Source organism: Eumetopias jubatus, unplaced genomic scaffold (assembly GCF_037043125.1).
Source record: "Eumetopias jubatus isolate StellerSeaLion01/CBP00866 unplaced genomic scaffold, mEumJub1_p1.0 scaffold_5, whole genome shotgun sequence".
NCBI classification, from domain to species: domain Eukaryota; kingdom Metazoa; phylum Chordata; class Mammalia; order Carnivora; family Otariidae; genus Eumetopias; species Eumetopias jubatus.
The window spans coordinates 123,394,953-123,413,984 of record NW_028274811.1 but is presented as its reverse complement, the minus strand read 5'-3'; the positions used below and the strand labels follow the sequence as shown (position 1 = coordinate 123,413,984).

The 19,032-nt window shown below is 37.4% G+C and overlaps 1 protein-coding gene across 2 annotated transcripts in view; it reads right to left on the bottom strand.

The window, feature by feature from the left end:
* RICTOR (RPTOR independent companion of MTOR complex 2) overlaps nucleotides 1-8,262 on the bottom strand; it is a 120,653-nt gene extending 112,391 nt beyond the window's left edge. For both annotated transcript variants that reach the window (XM_028097926.2, XM_028097927.2), the window contains exons 1-2: nucleotides 8,204-8,262; nucleotides 7,986-8,033 (exon numbers count right to left, since the gene is read on the bottom strand). In XM_028097926.2, coding sequence (XP_027953727.1) covers nucleotides 7,986-8,033; nucleotides 8,204-8,252 — 97 coding nt within the window. In that variant the 5' untranslated portion in view covers nucleotides 8,253-8,262. The remainder of the gene's footprint in view (nucleotides 1-7,985; nucleotides 8,034-8,203) is intronic.
* Nucleotides 8,263-19,032: the final 10,770 nt, after the last annotated feature.

Below are 19,032 nucleotides of genomic sequence, written 5' to 3'. Positions count from 1 at the left end.
AGATATGCCAGAAGCCAAGAATTGTGCCTTCCTGATTCACAATACTTACTAACCCAATTATATAATATATGGATCAAAAATATGCTGACATTAACAAACCACTATAAATCCAAATCTTCAAAATACTGGAGTAAAAAAATGGCAAAGTAATTAAAAGAGCCAAATTCTTCACAATCCAAGTAATTAAAAAACTGTCTTCTGTCTTTCTTAATAAACTAAACTGACTCCATAAATAGGGTATGTCTGAAGCCTCGGCATATCCCCAATTTTATATTTTATGTAAATTTCATCATTACCAGGTACGTTGCTCAGTTTACGCAATCTGCCTGGCTCAAAGACTTTGTAAAAGGAATTTTAAGAATGTACTTAAGTTTAAATTCTCTTTCAATCCTATGACTTGGGATATATGTTATATTTGTCTAGTTTTATACAATTATTTTCAATTTAGTTTGGCATCTGTATAATTTTAGAAGTAAATTCATTGTAGAGATAAAATTTTAAAGTAGCTATTCAGCTTTAACCTGGCCACACTAACAAAAAAGCACAGATAATACAAAACAATGGATGATCCAAAAAGCATTAACAGTCAACTCTCAATTATTTGCATGTGGATTACCTAATATATATTTTAACCTATTTATGTTGGCTACTCTAACAGTATTTGCTCAGGAAATAAAAATTGATGCTAATAATTCACTTAAAAGACACATCAATCTATTGCAGGGGAGGAAAGAATATAAAATCTTCCCAAGCCACATATAAATAATGCTATTTAGATTATGTAATTTAGCACTCTTCCATCATTATTCACCTTTTTATTAAGTGCAGGTAAATGAGAGTGGACTGTATTTAGCTTGGTGATAGTCAGAGATACAGATACACAGGCATGCAAACCATTCACTCACCCCACTGTGCTTTTCACAGCCCTATTTTCAGTAGCCTGAGACCTGGGAGGGGGAGGAGGCAGCAAGTCACTGCAGATGATCACTTAAAAGGAAATTGAGAGTTGACTATAATTTACATTTAAAGTGCTATGAAATACCATCACTCCTACATGTATTCATTACTGCTTATGGGAATACTTCTCACAGTGATTTAACAAGGCTGTAATGCTTTCTTTTTAACCTTTCAATATCCCAGAAACATGGTGATAGCTGAGGATCACAGAGACAGAAGGTGACAGTGCTACCTGTGTAAGGGAGTATGCATTTTAGAGATCCTGGAAACTGAAGCACAGACATCATCCTTAGATTAAGGAAGAGTAGAGCTGAGTTCTCCGGAGACCAACTTCAACGCTACAGTCTCGCAGTTTCTTCAACCAAAACTCCCCTCTTGGCTTCTGAGATCATAGTCTTGCTAGTTTTCTTCTCTTGGCCACCTTCTCGAATTTGATTCTTATGCTATGACACTCTCATCAGCTCATCCTCTAGCACTCAAATCTTTAGCTCTTTCTCCATTTACATTCTTCCCTGTCTCAACGCCCTATGCAGAGAACAATCAGATCACAAGTTTAGAACCATTCCAGTATTTGCAGCTACCTTTTATGTATCTCTGATTGACTTAATCACCTAAAATTCAAAGTGCAAAGCTAAACTCATTATCATCCCTCCAAAATGGATCTCTTCATTTCATGGCATCATCAATCTCACTGTCCCTGAGGACTGCAAACCTAAAATGTTCTTTTACTTCTACTCTCCTTAATGCTGTACACTCCATTTCCCATCTCTCTCTCCATTCTGACATTCAATAAATGCTTCAGTTATTATTATACGATAGATGCTGGGGAAGCTTAAGGTCCAGTGAGGGAAAAACAACTGGATGAAGAACTTAAAGCAATGAGAAGTGATATTTAGAAAGGAACAAACAAAATGTGGAAAAGCAGAGGAAGTCCCACTGGGATGATTTCTAGAAGTTGCATTTGACCTAGACCTTAAAGAATTCGGATTTCAATAAAGAGTACTGAAAATGAAATTCTAAGCAGAGGAAACAACCTGCACAAGGTCAAGTAAATAGAAACTGCATGCCATATGCAAGGAATAAATCATTTTTGTCTAAAGCAGATTCTCAACCAGGGGTATGACACAATCTCCAAGGGGAAAGAACAAATATGGGGAGGTAGGTGCTTTGGACTTGCGAACTTTCCCAATCCCCTCTGAAAAGCACTGTGTGTAAAGAAAGAAGAGAGTGTCTTACACAAGTAAACTCTGCACGGAGGCTGACAGAATAGTATGATTAAGACAGTACAGAAGATAATTTTGGAATAAATCATAAAAGGCCTTCAATGCCAAGTTAAGAAATCTGGACTTTATTCTGTGAGCAAAAACGAGCCAGGGAAGTGTGAGTATGAGTGTGTCTTGTTTTTTTTATTTCAGGGAATGATAAGATCAGATCTACATTTCAGGAAAATAATCCTGGCAATCGTATAGCAGAGAAAGTGAAAAAAGGGTGAAAGAAAAGATTTTACATCATCCAAATGAGATAATAAAGATGTGAACAAGACCAATCACAATGGAATAAGAAAGACTAGATTCATTAGGTATTTCACAGGCAAACTGAAGGAACATGGCACGTGAACAAAGATGAGCTGAAGGTCTCTAGCTTGATTATTACAAAGGATGGTGGTGGTGGTAACTAGAGGGTGAAAAGGGAATATGCTTTGGGGTGCAAAGTTTTACACATCAGGCCTTTCAGATGAGTAGTAGACACATAATGCTAATACGTTTTGCAAGCTTAAAGAAAGAGTCTGAATAAAAATGTAATTATCATAACCATCTCAGCACATGGAATTTTTTTTTTTTTTTAACTCATTTTTGAAGCCCTCAGTGAAAAGACCGTTCAGGGACATAGCATATAGCACCGTAGGAGAGAAGAAAAGATCAAGGACAGAACCTTAAGGTTCACTCGCTTAAGGAGCTGGAAGACCAGGCGGGAACAGAGGAGGAGCAGCATGAGAGGTAGGAAAAAAAGCAGGAGAATATTTCACAGAAGTCAAGTAAAGAAGTGGTTGCAAGAATAGCAAAGTGTAGTGCCTACAAATGCATGATCTGCAGTTAGTTGCTCCCTAATCCTATGACCCTGGCTGAATTACTTACCTGAATTTCAGACCTTCGGAGTTTTGAAACCTATATCCTCAACTGTAAAAGAGGGATAAAAAGAGTACCTCAAACAGTTATTAAAGATTAAGTGAGATAACATATTTTAGAGCCTGGAACAAAACTATTAACACAGTAATAGTTCTAAAACAGAATGGGGAACTTAAAAATGCCTATGAATACCAGCATCCTTTAAAAAACTATTTTCAGTACACGGGGAAAGCTGTGCTTAGAAGACTATAGTGGTTAAGGAAGAAAGCTATAGAGTGAGGATGAACTATTCTTTCTGTAGAGCGGATGGAAAAACAGCTATTTTGTAATCTTCACTTTGTCTTTCCACACCTCCCACCATCATCCCATGCCTGGGATAGTACCTGATCCATATGAAGGATACACCAAATGATTACTGAACATGAGAAAACTTCCAACAGGAAGGAAGAAATGAAGAAGAAAGGGATCTCAGTTCTACAAAGAATCTTAAGAAGAAACAGTATTAGGAGCATAAAATTCCTTTCCAAGTTAGCCTTGAAAGGGAACAGAGATGGTTTATTCCCTGACTCAGGGAACCAGAAGGTAAGTATGTATAAAATATAAAAGAGAAGACAGGCGCACCTGGCTGGCTCAGCAGGTAGAGCATGTTGACTCTTGATCTTGAGGTCCTGAGTTCAAGCCCCACATTGGGCACAAAGATTACTTTAAAAATTAAATAAAGGGGAGGAGTCAAGGGAAATCACATTAGACAGCTATGACCTTCTTAATAAATATAAGTTCTCTGCACAGTGTAGGAGTATTCCAAAGTCAGTTTGAAATCTGAAGAAAACAAATTAGTTGATTACCCCATTTCAATATATATTGACCTTCATTTCTAACTCCAACATCCTGGTCTAGTTCCCCACCATTTCTTAGATTACAGCAGCAGCTTCCTAGGCAGCTCCTTTTCCTGCTGACTTTTACCTTTCCCAAGGTGTGGTACAGTCTTTTGCGAGCCCATGTTTCCTTTCGTTATGTCTACCACTATTCTCATGAGAAGTTAACCACTCTGAAGCTGCCTCTGATCCTCTACCCACCAAACAATTCATCATTTTCTCCTCTAGGCTACTTCTGGGTCCTCGTACGGTTTGGTTACTTAATTTATCATTCCATATTGCAATCACTTTATTAATATCTGTTCCAATAAATTCCTAAAAAGGGGAATAACATCTTCCTTATCTTCATTCCTCCAGCACTTAATTCAGCATTTAGTAAATAATAGACATCCAGTCAATGTATGTTTTGTCTAAGTCAGCGATTAAATAACATAAGTAATCTGCTCACTAGATAAAAATCAGAAAACAAAAAGTAGTGTTCAAATCTGCATCATTCAGATAACCTTCCTACTTTTCTAAGTATTAAACAGCAACTAAGACAGTCAATTTTTGTATTCTTTCTAAAGGAAAAGAATTGGATAATAAAAAATATAAAATTCAATACTTTTAAATAAATTCTAACAGTTACATTATGAATACAGGTTTCTCCACGTCCTGAAAATTCACTTTGAACACAATAATTAAATTACTGTACAGTAAGAAGGACTTACACAGGAAGAATACTCTGTGTCTTTTCAGGTTATTCAGTACCAGAAATGTACTATGAGACTGATTAAAAAACAGGCTATCCTTGCAGTGGAAGTGACTAAGGGAAGCATTTTGATTTCAAAATAGATATTGGCATGCAAAACAGAGAGAGTATTTAAATTATATCAATAGCAAATATCAGAGACTTTCACAAATTAAGTAGAGTAGTTGTTTGAACAAAACTGAAAGCAACAATCAGCAATAAGTTTACTGTGAGATCTACTGCAATGAAGTTCCAAAAGAGATCAAAATTAGTCCACCAACAATTTTTAATTGAAGTACACTATCTATGAACTACCAAAACCAAAGCACGTAGAACTCTCCTGGGCCTCAAGAAGCTTGCAAGGCTAGCCAAATCATTATTACTAAGAAATTTTCTGGAGTCAGAGAAAAATTCTAAGGTTCTATAAAATACTACATTATATCTTAAGTACATATAATACTCTTTGCTTAGGCCTAATTTACTGGTAATCTCACCAAATACTTCTTTACAGTTGTTATACTCAAGAACTCTACCTCAGACAGACTATACCCAATTAATAATATGTCTCAAAAAATGAAAGCCTCAATACAATAATTCCTCATTAACAAGTTTATAATGTTCAAAACTCTGAAATATTTTAAATGCGACATAAATAATTTTTATTTCATACTGTGCGAAGACAACTAACGTTTAGTTAACATCACTCACAAAATTATCAGCTCCTGTACTGAGTATTTTAAGCATTAGTTCATTTACTTCTCACATTCTTAATAACCCTTTGAAGTTATCTCTTTGAGATGAAGAAACCAAGAGTTAAGCAAGGTCAAATACCTTGCCCCACATCACCTAACTATTAAGTATCCCAGCTGAGATTACAACCCAGAACTATCTGACTGTACAGTCTGATCTCTTTTCCCTATATATTGATGGTTCCTTTAGGAATTAGAATGACCATGACCTCTACTTAACAATGAACTTTATGAGATAGCTACACAATGAATTTCTCAAAGGTTACATAAAAACAATTAAAATGAGAGCAAACACTGCCTCTGCATTAAAAACTTGTAGTTTTGGTTACCCCAAACTTTATCTAAAACGTACTGTAATCCAATCCACAACCAGCTGCCCTTCAGCAGCAACCCAGACTGCGCTACAGTTCTCAAACTATTACTAAAGTGTAATTCCTTGTGAACTTTCTTCAGGTTAGATAGAGCCACAAGACTTCTTTAGATCCACAAACCTTCTTTTAACAATGAAATGTCTGTCAGAATAGCAATTCCTTGAACAATAATAGCTTCCCTATATAATAAACTACTTTTTTATTCTCATATAGCCTCTCTTACTTGCATATGCCTTTTGCAATCAATTTCAGTTGGCTGTGTATATTCCAAACTAAACTATGTTTTATCAGGGCAAGCAGAAATAGCATTTTTCTGCTTGCTGCATTATCCTAAAAACACCTATGGACAATGGCGTTCACAAAGTGCTCAGAAAATTTAACATTTTAAATAGTAAACATACAGATTTATCTGTGCACTTGAGTAAGTTTGAAGTAAATCAAAGGTATCAATTTGTATATTTTTTAACAAACCAAAATTCTGATACCAACCACAGAAACTACTATATATAGGAGCTCAACAAACTCAACCTAAAGCACAAATATAACTTATTTCTAGCACCACATCCAAACAAGCTTTTAATGAGAAAATTAAGACAGAAGATCTATCTAATAAGTGCTCTTTTCACCATCTAAACACATATGCCCACACAGAAATTAAATCACCTAATAAAGTACATCTATAACAGAACTCAAATACTAATTTTGAACCCTGTGGGAATTTTGTTTTTGTTAGGAAATTTACTAGAAAATCTTTTCCCACATACAACTTATATAGATTTTTCATGTGTGTTTTATATAGTCGTTTCCAAACTGTTACACAAAAGTCAAAAGCTTTACATCTTCTACACTATCTGCTGAAAAAAGTTCCAATTTAATGAGAAACCCTTCTGCCTGTTAACACCAGCACCTCATTCGCCCAAAACAAAGTCCCTGAACTTTCAGAATAAAATATTCTTACAAAAATGTACTCTTGCAGCTAAACAAAAAGTAGCTGTTTAGTTTCTAAGTTTTCTTACACCATGAAATACAAAATACAAATTAGACAATGCACTATGCTTTAAATACCAGAGATGAGTCTCAACAATGAGCCCGCGTCTGACAAATACTTTAGATAAGTCATTACGTCAAGTAGAACATAGGTTAAATTTTTTAAATTTTTAATGAAATGTTTACGACTTTTCTTAACTTCCCGAAGTGTTTTTCAGATCTCAAAAAGGAAACTGATTCTATACAGCTGAACCAGCTTACACTCTATGCTACAGCCGGTGTGAAATATGACTTCTTCGGAATCAGTAGACCAAATCCTGTTTACCGTGGAAGAAAAAAGAAAAACCTTGTATATAACTACTGTATCTTCAGCGAGATATTGTCGAATAAACTCCAGTACGGTAACTAATAAAAGATTCACTGGCCAATAGCTGGACTAGATCCTTAAAAACACAACCGCGGGGTTCGCCCAGTTCCGAAGGTGTAAACAAACCCGTCGCCACTGCAGAAGGTAAACAATGAACCTGCAGCGAGGGTGAGGGGGCGGTCTTTGCCAACTACAGTCCTAGCCACCCGGGAAAGGGAAACGGGAATGAACTACAGCGCAAACCAGACACTTAGCCATAGTCGCCCATTCTAGGTTTCACTACCGAGTTATCAATGCTGCGGGTCCCCCAGGGTGGTGGGCAAAGAGAAAAGCAGTCACGCAGACAAGCAAGAACCCAGCAGGTCCGGCTTCTGCTCTGGGGGACGGGGAGGGCAGGATGTGGTCGCTCTTCCCTCAGACATCCTCCGGCAACCTAAATAACAGCCTCTACCTCCCGCCGGCCGCCTCCAGGCGAATGGCTGCACGAGCTCCAGGATGGGAGTTAAACCCTCCCTCGGGGGTCCAGAGAACCCAGAGGGTAGCCGGCTCCGCTGAGTCCCGCTCGGCGTTCCCCGGCACCCGCCGCACCCAGAGGCCGGGAGAAAGGCGCGGGGCGAGGGAAGCGGGCACCGGGAAGGGGGATGGGTCCCGGGAGGCGGCCCGGGGCTTGGCTCCTGCGGGCCAGCAGGCGGGGCTCGGCTCTGCCTCCCGCACCCCCGCCAGTCCCGTGCGGGGCCCGCCCCTGCCCCCGGCCCCCGACCCCCGGCTCCCGGCTCCTCCCCAGCAGCGCGCCTTCGCCGGCGCCCGCGGCGCCCCGCGTTACCTCGGGTCAGATCCAGCGGGACGTTCTCCTCGCCGCTGTCATTCCGCCCTGCGCGAAACAGACACACAGCTCCAATTAGGATTCGCTCGCAGGCCAGTGGCGGCAACCCTGGCTCGGACCAGCGCCCCTAATCCTCCCCCAGCCCAAGGCCAGGGGGAAGCAAGGGCCAGGGGTCGCGGGCCCCAGGCGGTGGGGAGTGAGGGTTGCAGCGGGCTTACCTCGTATTCGGAGGTTCTTCAGCGAGCGGCCGCGGCCGATCGCCGCCATATTGACGGGTTTCAGTCACAACACCGGAAACCTCGCCCAATCGCGCGAGAACCCCTTCCCCTCCCCGCGCGCCGCGCCGCGCCCGCCCCCCGCGGCATCTCCCCCGCCCCTTCGCGGCGGCAGGCGGCGGGTGGTGCCTGCTGTACCCCGGGCGTGGAGGGAACGCGGTGCTGAGCCAGGGTGTCCATGGGGTTCGCGCCGTGCTCACCCGTCCGCCCGCCTGGGAGCCCGAGGTCGCGGCTACACGCCTAACCCTCCGAGAGCAAGTCGGCCGGGAGGCGGCATTTCCCACGAGGGGAATCCCATTGATGGGAGTTTGCAGCGTGGAGGATGCTTCCCTTCCAGTGCCGCGGAAACTAATCAGAGCCGCGGCGAGCCGGGAGGAGGCCGGGATGCGGCCGCACGCCACCTGCGGAAACCATCCTGCCCCTTTCTCCTGCTTGCTTTCAAGCCCTCCCTTCCTTATTTATCAGTTAAAACGATGTTTATTAAAAAAAAACAAGCTGTGCTTGTAACTCAGATCCCTTCCTAAAGTCGCTTTGCTCCAAGTTAACATGTAACAAAGTTTGTTTTCCACCCTCGTTCTGACCACCCGTGCTAAGCAGCCCTGCACTTGATCTTCAAAACCACACTTGGCCAGAACTTCTCTAAGAGGAAGTGGTCGGGGGGACGTTTCGCTTTTGACCGCCTGGCGCAGGCCGGGAGAACGGAATTAAGAAGCCAGGAGTGCGGGGTGGTCTTCCCGGGCGGTGGGTGAGATTGTTCCCGCGCACGCGCGGGCGCCGGGAGGCCCGGGGAGAGGGTTTCCTCTGTCTGGAACCAAGCGGAGGCAGCTGAGGGCTGAGTCGGGTTTTCTGTCTGTGTAGCTCTTGAACACTGGCTAATGTAGATGTTGTGGGTTAATATTTTTTATACATAAACCTAATAATTATGAACTGTAGAGATTGCAATTCTAGAAACTGTTTTTACCTAATTAATATATACACACCTGGCCTCTGACCCAGCAACTTTCTCTTAAAGTAGACTAAAGAGAGGGTGAGTGTTGTGCCGCTTCCTACTCCTCGACTTGTCTTTTTATTACGTGAGACTGGAAGTTAAACAGTGGAGATTTTGCTTTAACCACCTCTCTGGTCCCAGTTAATGCAGTGTCCAGCATAAATAAATGTTCAATAAATAATCGGATCGATGAGTAAGTGCCTTGGATCCCTTTGTTACAATGCTCTTTTTTGCTGTTAAAAAAAAAAGAAAAGCAGTATTGGAGATACAATTGCCGTTGTTAATAATAGTGAACAATTGGAAACAAAGATGACCAAAGGTAGGGATTATGCAAATTATTACAACCGTTAAAAACGATGTAGGTCTAGTATATTTATAGAAAATTAGGTTCATGATTTTAAATCAAGCAACAGATTACAAAATTCCCTCTTTTATACACGTTTAAAATACATATAAATTAAAATTATACGTTATAAAATATTTTACATATCTGGGTACATAGAAAAGAGTGTGAGAAGATACACATCAAAATGTTAACTAATCTTTTCCCCCTCAGTTGTGGAATTACACATATGGTTTTTGTTCTTGTTTGCTGTCTATACTCTAAATGTCCTGCAGTTAATATATATCTAGTGTAAAATAAGTAAAAGTTATAAAAAGAAAAGTAAAAGCAGTATACAGTAGCATCATCAGGAAAATAAAAGAGGAACACTGTTTCCCTAGGAGACTATCCTCTGTCCATATATTCCAGAACCTTTTCTTATTAGGTCTACAATCAGATATCTGTTCTGATATTGCCCTTGTATTCAGTGATGCAACACAATTGGAGTACTTTTTAAAAATGTCTACTGACATAACCACTAGTAATTTTGATTAACAACAAACTTTGCTCTTGCTCTTGTAGCTTTTAGGTCTTGGTGCAAATTTATTTATTCTAGTTACAACCTAAGGCAAAAATCACAAAATTTGAGGTCTGGTTGGGACATTAAAAATTCGCATTTCATTCTTCCATGTATCGCATTTCACCATTTTAGAAAAGTAGAAATCTATCAATGGGAATTCTACCAGATTCTTAGAATTGTTCCAATTTTCAACAACCCTTTTTATCCTGTTTTTTTGTTCCTATTTATTCTAAATTAACTCCTTTCTAATACAATTTGATTTCATCTTCTCTTTCATTCTTTCATGAAATTTGAGTACAACCCGATCCACTTTTTAAATTACTTAAGGTACATGAAAGCCTGAATCTAATAATCTTTCACCTTTGTAACTATACGTTCCTATTTAAAGATCATTATTCAATTATTCCATCTCTTTGAGGAGAAAAAAATCATCTTTCCCCAATCTTACAATGAAACTAGTTTTTCTTCTATTACTATCTCACTTAAGTGGCTGTGTTCTTCACATTTGTTGTTAAGGTGAGTTATAAGATTTCTGGTAAAAAGAACAAGTTCTTAGTGTTTGCAATTGACACTCAACTAGCAAGTAGGAGTTTAGGTAAATTTTAGTAAAGAATACATTTCACAAAGTTGGATTTGCTTTTTAAACAATACATTATTGACTCTAGTCAGCTTGTTATTTGTTAGAATCTCTAAGTTATCTTCTATACTTGCCAACAGCTACCCATTTCTCTTTTTGAAACTTGTTTGTCTTCCTTGTTTATTTTAGCCCACCCCTATGTTTTACTCATTCTGTTTACATCTTACTACTTCTCCAATTTTCCGGGTCATTTTGATTCTAATCTGGTCATTGACAATGTGACTTCCTCTTCTTAGTTTTCATTTCCCAGCTAGGTTTCATTTGCTGTGTGAATGAAACGTCTTTTCTCATAGTATGAGTCACTGATAAAAAATGTTGCATGAATTGGGTCCAGGACCACACCTCTGAGAGATAACTGCTGGATTCTGAAGATAAATGACTACACCGATAATCACTATCTGGATTCTATTCTCCATCCTATTACACAAAGTTAATAATTCTAGTTTATAAACCAAATTTTATCAGTTTTGGGTACAGAGATAATGTTGAACAGAAACAAAGCCTTGCCAAAATCTTAGTTCCCTTTATCTATCTGCCTGACTACATAGGCCATACGAAGATAAAGCAAGTAAAAAACCACAACACTTGATGGTCTGTTTTTTGGTAATTTCTCTTCATAGTTAAACCACACATTTAAAATCTAGATAAAGAACATTAAAATAACAGGCAATGGACTAAAATCAAACAAATGTTGTAATCTTGCACAGTGTTGATTATGAAGATTCAGCCTTGGTCTTGTTTGCCTCTTAGCATTGTTCCTTTAAATTTTAATCTCTGTCCCAAAATAGCAGGAAGTAGCCTCTTAGTATTGTTCCTTTAAATTTTAATTTCTGTTCCAAAATCTCTTGTAAATTTCATTTTAGAAAAATTCTGTAAGGTATAAAGGCACTCTATAAAAACAGTTTTAAACAGAGTATGAGCCTATGTTTGTGAAAGAAGGATACATATATTCAGAAAATAAAATTTGGAAGGGTATTCACTAAAATTTCAACAGTGATTATCTCTGGTTGGGAGAATTTTGAGTGGTTTTTATCTTTTTCATTTTAACTTTTCTAAAACAAATTTTTACTTATATACTTTTTTTTAATGATTTTATTTATTTATTTGACAGAGAGAGAGAGCACAAGCAGGGGGAATGGCAGGCAGAAGCAGAAGGAGAAGCAGGCTCCCCACAGAGCAGGTGGAGCCTGATGTGGGACTCGATCCCAGGACCCTGGGATCATGACCTGAGCCGAAGGCAGTCACTTAACCAACTGAGCCACCCAGGCACCCACTTCTATACTTTTTTTTAAGAAACATTAGAGAAATTTTTCTGGCTATTCTAAATCACAATGATAAATATCTCATTATAATAATGTGCTAAGCAATGGAGCTACCAAATTATTTGTCTGTGCATCTCATCATTTAAAAAAGAACATTTGTGCACACACTCCAATACATATGTATTTACTCATTTTTTTTTAAAGATTTTATTTTTAAAGTAATCTCTTCACCCAACATGGGGTTTGAACTTACAACCTTGAGCTCAAGTGTCCCATGCTCAACCGACTGAGCCAGCCAGGTGCCCCTACTTTTTTTTTTTTTAATTAAATAAAACATAAAACATAAGGATAAAATAAAAATGGTTAAAAGTAAATTTTAATGTTACTTTACTAATGACACTAATAACAACAATGGGGCTTTATTATTTTTAAATATACTTATTATTTTTAAAATTTCTTTTTAAATACATTGATATATAGCAATTCAAAAGTCCAATTCTAAGAAGAGTTTATTTGGATGTTGGGTTTTAGTAGCTGAAATCTCACAATATACCAAGTTTTTTTTTAAATGGGAGAACTACTCTACTGGCTGAGGTTTCTAAACCATAACGCTTGTTTTTGAATTCCACAATCAATTATACAAAGGTTTTTTTATGTAATTCGGCTAATAAATGTCCATCTTTCCTAATGTCAATTCATTTTATAGCAAGCTGGAAGGCATAACATTTAGAAACGTTTAGCAAATGATTTAAAAATGGTTTCAAAACTGTTCACCTGAAAGATTTTAAATAGGTTAAAAAACTGTTTCCGTGGTTTTTAAGCGTGTAGATATAAAAATTTATATAAGTGATGCATTTATATTTTCAGTTTTTTCAGGAAAAAGAAATCACAAAACTGTGGAAACATTTCCAAAAACTTATTTTCTAAATGCTCCCTCATAGCACAAATTTCTTTTGAAAAGTAGTAAGATCTGGGGTGTCCGGGTGGCTCAGTCGGATAAGCATCTGCATTTGGCCCAGGTCTTGATCGCAGGGTGCTAGGATCAAGCCCCATGTCGGGGCTCACTGCTCTGTGGGGAGTCTGCTTCTCCCTCTCCCTCTGCTCCTCCCCCTGGCTCATTCTCTCTCTCTCTCTCTCTCTCTCTCAAATAAATAAAATCTTTAAACAAAACAAAAGCAGTAAGATTCTTAGTTATTGTTACCACATTTACTGCGAAGGGAAAGAGTAGATTCAATATTTTAAAACCATATGATAGACAACATGGTACTAGAAGCCACCAGTCATTATGCAGTTTACCACTAAATAAATATCAAACATCTTCATGGTACAAAAGGATTTTCATAGTCACTTCCTTTCTCTTTTCAAGGTGTATGAAAATTAAACTCTATTTTCAAGATCTTTATTAGATAAAATTATCACATGTGGTACTATCCTACTCTTCTGTGAATACCTTTTAAATTTTCATTTATAGAAACTACTTCATCGATTTTTCATAAAATATTGCCTTTATTAAGGAATTTGTTTACTGATAAGAATACATGTTCTTTGGTACGTCTTTATTTTAGTGGCTCAGAAAAAGTGTAGAGATTTGTGTATTTTCATTACTGAACAGAATTCAGCCAATACCATAAACTAAGCCAAATGTAGAAGCATCTACGCTTCTATCCAATTGCACAGCAGAGTTTCCAAAATGCATTTGTGTTCAAGTATCTTTTTCTTCAAGTCTTCAGGTGTGTTTTTTTTTTTCAGTCATTTTTTACCATAGCAGGAAATGCCACTATATTTCCCACGGATATGTATCTTTTTGTCTGTTGCTAAGAATAAGTTCCTCTTATTCCAAAGTATTGGATTCAATACTACATCACGTCTCACATCATTGAAAAAAATAGAGAAAATTATCTTCATATTCTGAATGTTTATTTTTATGTATTTTGCAAATCACATAGCTTTATACTATCATTAGCTAACATCTCAAAGAACAATATACACTTAGACTCAAGTAATAGTAAAGGCTAATCTACATAAATTCATATTTCACATGACCTTTATTTCCATTTTAAAAAAATTATGGCTGACATTGTGACATGTGATTTCATTGCCATTGCTTTTTTCTTGTAATGATGTTGATAAAATGTTAATATCAGGAGTAAAGTTACCTGAGCTTCCATATTTTAAAACTGTGATTTTATTACTTACAGAAGTATGTAACTTTTGTTACATACCACAGTTTCTTTGCAATATTCTTTTAAGCCAAGTTTCCATTTGATAAAGGGTAGTTTAAAATATGCCCCTTAAAATATGGATAGTTAAAATATGCCCCTTGGCCATATATCTAAGTGGAAAAAATTTTCAGGAAAGTGTTGTAACTCCTCTGAGTTGCAGAACTCCCAATCTTCCCTCAGGATACCTTCTGTGACTCATGCTAATTTTACTTACAAAAGCTGACCAAATGACTGCTCCGTTGTTAAATCTGCATAATATATAGCAATAGTTTCTTTTTTTCTTTTCTTTTTTTAGCTAAAGAAAATCTCCAAAATTCCTCCACCAGAAAACAAAAACAAAACAGTATACTAAAATTAGAGGAACAGTGTGAAAATAGAAAGCTGGAAAAGCAGAGTTATCTAGAGGGCAAATGCCAACTGCATACCCATGATCTGAGACCAACGCACTACCAGAGGTAGAAAAGCAAAACATGAGACTTCTGCATTAAGCCTAGGATCCTAGAGGTGAACCAAAGTGGACCCAGGTTGTAGTGCCCCCTGGCTTCCAGCAGTAGCAATTACAAATCCTTTCTAGAGAAAAGTATGCAGGACATCAGCTCCTAGGCTCTTCACAAATTAAAATCAAATAAAAGTTCATACTCAAAGATCATCAAACTCATAGGAAAAAGTCACCATAAGGAAGAATCAGTATCAATAAAAACTATAACTCATGGACTTCAGATATTGATGATCAGAAACCGAATATAAAGGAACTATATTTGAAATGATGAACAATTTCTGACTTCATCCATGATGGAGAATGGGTATTAAATTCACTTTCCCATAATAAACAACTACACATTTAGACAAAATATGTGAACAACTGTTTTTAGGCATTGGACAATAGGTAATGTGGCACTGTGACCTTGAAATAAAAGAAACAAACAAGGTGAACTCCACATTCTTTCTGGCTTTTTGCCTGGGGACACCTTTCAAAAAACAACACAAAACTATGGAAACCAAATAGAGAACAGCTGTCCCGTAGGATGGAGGAAAGAAAGAATGAAGTTCAGACATAAGGAGGCAATTGAAATTTGAGGGTCAGAATACCAGAGAGGAGGAACCTGTACAGAGTAGGACCTCCAGAAATTTGTATATGAATCCTCTTGATTAGTTAGCTGAATTTTAAGCTGCACAAGTAGAGGGTGAAATTCTGGAAGACCTGTCAGAGAGCAGCTCTGGGGGGCTCCGAACTAACTTAAGTTTCCAGAGGTTGGTGTAAGATTGCAAAGACAATAGAGTTCTAACCAGTGAGTAAAGATACCTTGGTAGGGGCGCCTGGGTGGCTCAGTCATTAAGTGTCTGCCTTCAGCTCAGGTCATGATCCGGGGGTCCTGGGATCGAGCCCCGCATTGGGCTCCCTGCTAGGCGGGAAGCCTGATTCTCCCTCTCCCACTCCCCCTGCTTGTGTTCCCTCTCTCGCTGTGTCTCTCTCTGTCAAATAAATAAATAAAATCTTTAAAAAAAAAAAGATACCTTGGTAAACAACCTGAGCATTCAGTTAAAAACCGCCAGAAGGCTATAATTTAAAGAAAGGTTTGCATGGAGACCCCCAAAATGTCATAACTTAGGGGAAAAGCTCCACTAGCCTAAAATAAATGCTACTATAGACATATCCAAACAAAACCTAAAATCAGGTCTCAACAGGATCAAGCTGATCTTCCAGTAAATTAATGAAGAGGGGAAAACCCCCCAAAAAGTTCATTAAAAAACAAACGGCAATAGCCAAACTCTCAAACACATAGCATTTGCAATGTAAAGCATAATAATAAAAATTGTATTACATGTGAAAAATCAGAAAAATGTGTTCATCATCATGAGAAAATATAGTCATTGAATACAGACCAAGAAATAACACAGACATCAAAATTAGCAGAATTTTATAAATATGGTTAGAGATTTAAGAGAAACGCAGGATGTAAGTAGTGATCAAATGGGAGCTCTTACTAGAGAAATGCATACTGTAAAAAAGAACCATGTAAAAATTCTAGAAATAAATAAAAAATACAATATAAAAAGGGTAAAAATCCACTAGATGGTGACATATTGGACACACAAAAAAGGGGGGGGTGGTTAGTGGATTGAACACAGACCAATAGAGAGAATGAAGAAGAAAAAGACTGAAAAAAAAAGAACCATATTAAAAAAAAATCAAACAGTCTGAAATATGTGTAATTGGACTCCTAAGTGAAGTGGAGAGAGAGATTAGAGCAGAAAAAAAGACTTGAAGAAACAGTGACTGAAATGTTCCAAATTTGATAAAAAATATCAAGACACGGATCCAAAAAGCTGAATGAGTCACAAACAAATAACACAAAGAAAACCATTCCCAGGCATATAATAGTCAAATTACCAAATACCAAAGATAAAGAGAAACATCTTTAAAGTGATCAGAAAACAAAAGGCAAATAAACTACAGGCAATAATAATAATTACTGATGACATCTAGTTAGAAACAATGCAAGCCAGAACTCAATCAAATGACAATTTTAAAGTGAAAAAAAGGGAACGAAATATCTATAATCTAGAATTCTATATCTGATAAGATCAATCTTCAAAAATGAAAGTAAAATAAATTTTCAGATTTTAAAAAACTGAAATAAATTGTCATAAACAGATGTGTTTTAAAATAAATGTTAAAGTTCTGCAGACCAAAAGGGAAATAATAGCAGATGGAAATGCAGATCTACATGAATAGACAAAAAAATGCAGAAAATGGTTTATATATAGGTAAATAAATTATTAGCTAATTTTCTCATTTAAAGCAAAGGCGATACAGTGTATTGTGTGTTTAAATTGTAGAAGTGAAATGCATGACAAAATCAGACTGTTAAAAGGTTCTCATATTATATATGAAAGAGTACAATATTAGTTCAAGGTATGCAATGATTAGTTAAAAAGATATACAAATAGATGGCTACCTAGGAAATTTCTAGGAAATTCCTACATCAATTACCATATTAAAAGTAAGTAAGTTATACACTTCCTGATTTCAAAACTTACTGCAAAACTATAGTAATTAAGACAGTGTGGTATTGGCATAAGGATAGACAAAAGCAAGAAGCAGATAGATGGATAGAAGACCTGAGTAATGCTACCAGTTTACCTAACTGACACTTAGAGATGCTCAACAACAGCAGAATACCCGTTCTTTTAGAGTGCAGATGGAATATTCATCAAGAAAGACCACAATTTGGGACATAAAACAAATTTTAACAAATTTGAAAAATTGAAATCATATAAAGCATGTTTTTGGACCATAACAAAACTAAACTAGAAATCAGTAACACAAAAAGATCTAGAATAGTCCCAAATATTTAGAAATTGAACAGCAAAAGGCGCACTCTTATTAAACCGTAGGATAAAGTAGAAATTGAAAGGTAAAGGAAAATGTATTTTGAATTATATAGAAATGAAAATATAACATACCAAACTGTTTGGCATGGAGCTAAATCAGAGAAATGAATAGCATTAAATGTTTATACTAAAAAAAAAAAAAATGAAGGTCTCAAAGCAGTGGTTTAAGTTTCTACCTTAAGAAACGAGGAGGGACGCCTGGGTGGCTCAGTTGGTTGGGCGACTGCTTTTGGCTCAGGTCATGCTCCTGGAGTCCCGGGATCGAGTCCCACATCGGGCTCCCTGCTCAGCAGGGAGTCTGCTTCTCCCTCTGACCCTCTTCCCTCTCGTGCTCTCTTTCTCTCATTCTCTCTCTCTCAAATAAATAAATAAAATCTTAAAAAAAAAAAGAAACGAGGAAAAGAACAGCCAATAAAATCCAAAGCAAGTAAAGGGAAGTCAATAAAGAAAAAGAAGTCAAAAGCTGTTTCTTTGAAATAACTAATTGATAAATCTCTAGCCAGACTGATCAAGAGAAAAGAAAGAAGCTACAAATCACAAATATCAAAAGAGAAAGATGGGATATTACTATGGAACCCTACAGATATTAAAAGGACAAATGGACAAATTCCTTTAAAGATACAAAACACCAAAGCTTATTCAAGAAGTTATTTTGTAGGTATTAACAAAATGATTCTAAAGTTTATATGGAAAGTTAAAAAGTGTAGAATAGCCAACAAAATACTGAGGAAGAACAAAGTTGGAGGATTCACATTATTTATTTTCAGGATTTACTATAAAGCTATAGGGAAGGCAGGGTAATTTTAGACATAAATCTATTGAACAGAAATAAAGAGCTCAGATCTATCTATCTACACCTATATCTATATCATCTCTATCTCTATCTCTGGCTATGTCTTCAATTAATTTTTGACAAAGCTACAAAGGCAATTCAATGTAGAAAGGATAGTCTTTCAATAAATGGTGTTGGATCACTTGGATAGCCATATAATAAATAATGAGCCTTGATCTACACCCCACACTCTATATAAAAATTAACTCAAAATGGATCATAGACCTAAATATAAAACCCCGAACCACAAAACTTCTATGAGACAACAGGAAAAAAATCTGTGATCTTAGGTGAGGTGAAGATTTCTTACCTATGACACCAGAAGCATGGCCAGTATGAGAAAAAATTGATAGACTGGATTTCATCAAAAGGAAGAACTTTTGTTTTTTGGAAAGACAATTTTTAAAAAAGATTTTCTTTATTTATTTGACAGAGAGAGACACAACCAGAAGGGAGCACAAGCAGGGGGAGTGGGAGAGGGAGAAGCAGACTCCCGGTTGAGCAGGGAGCCCGATGAGGGGCTTGATCCCAGG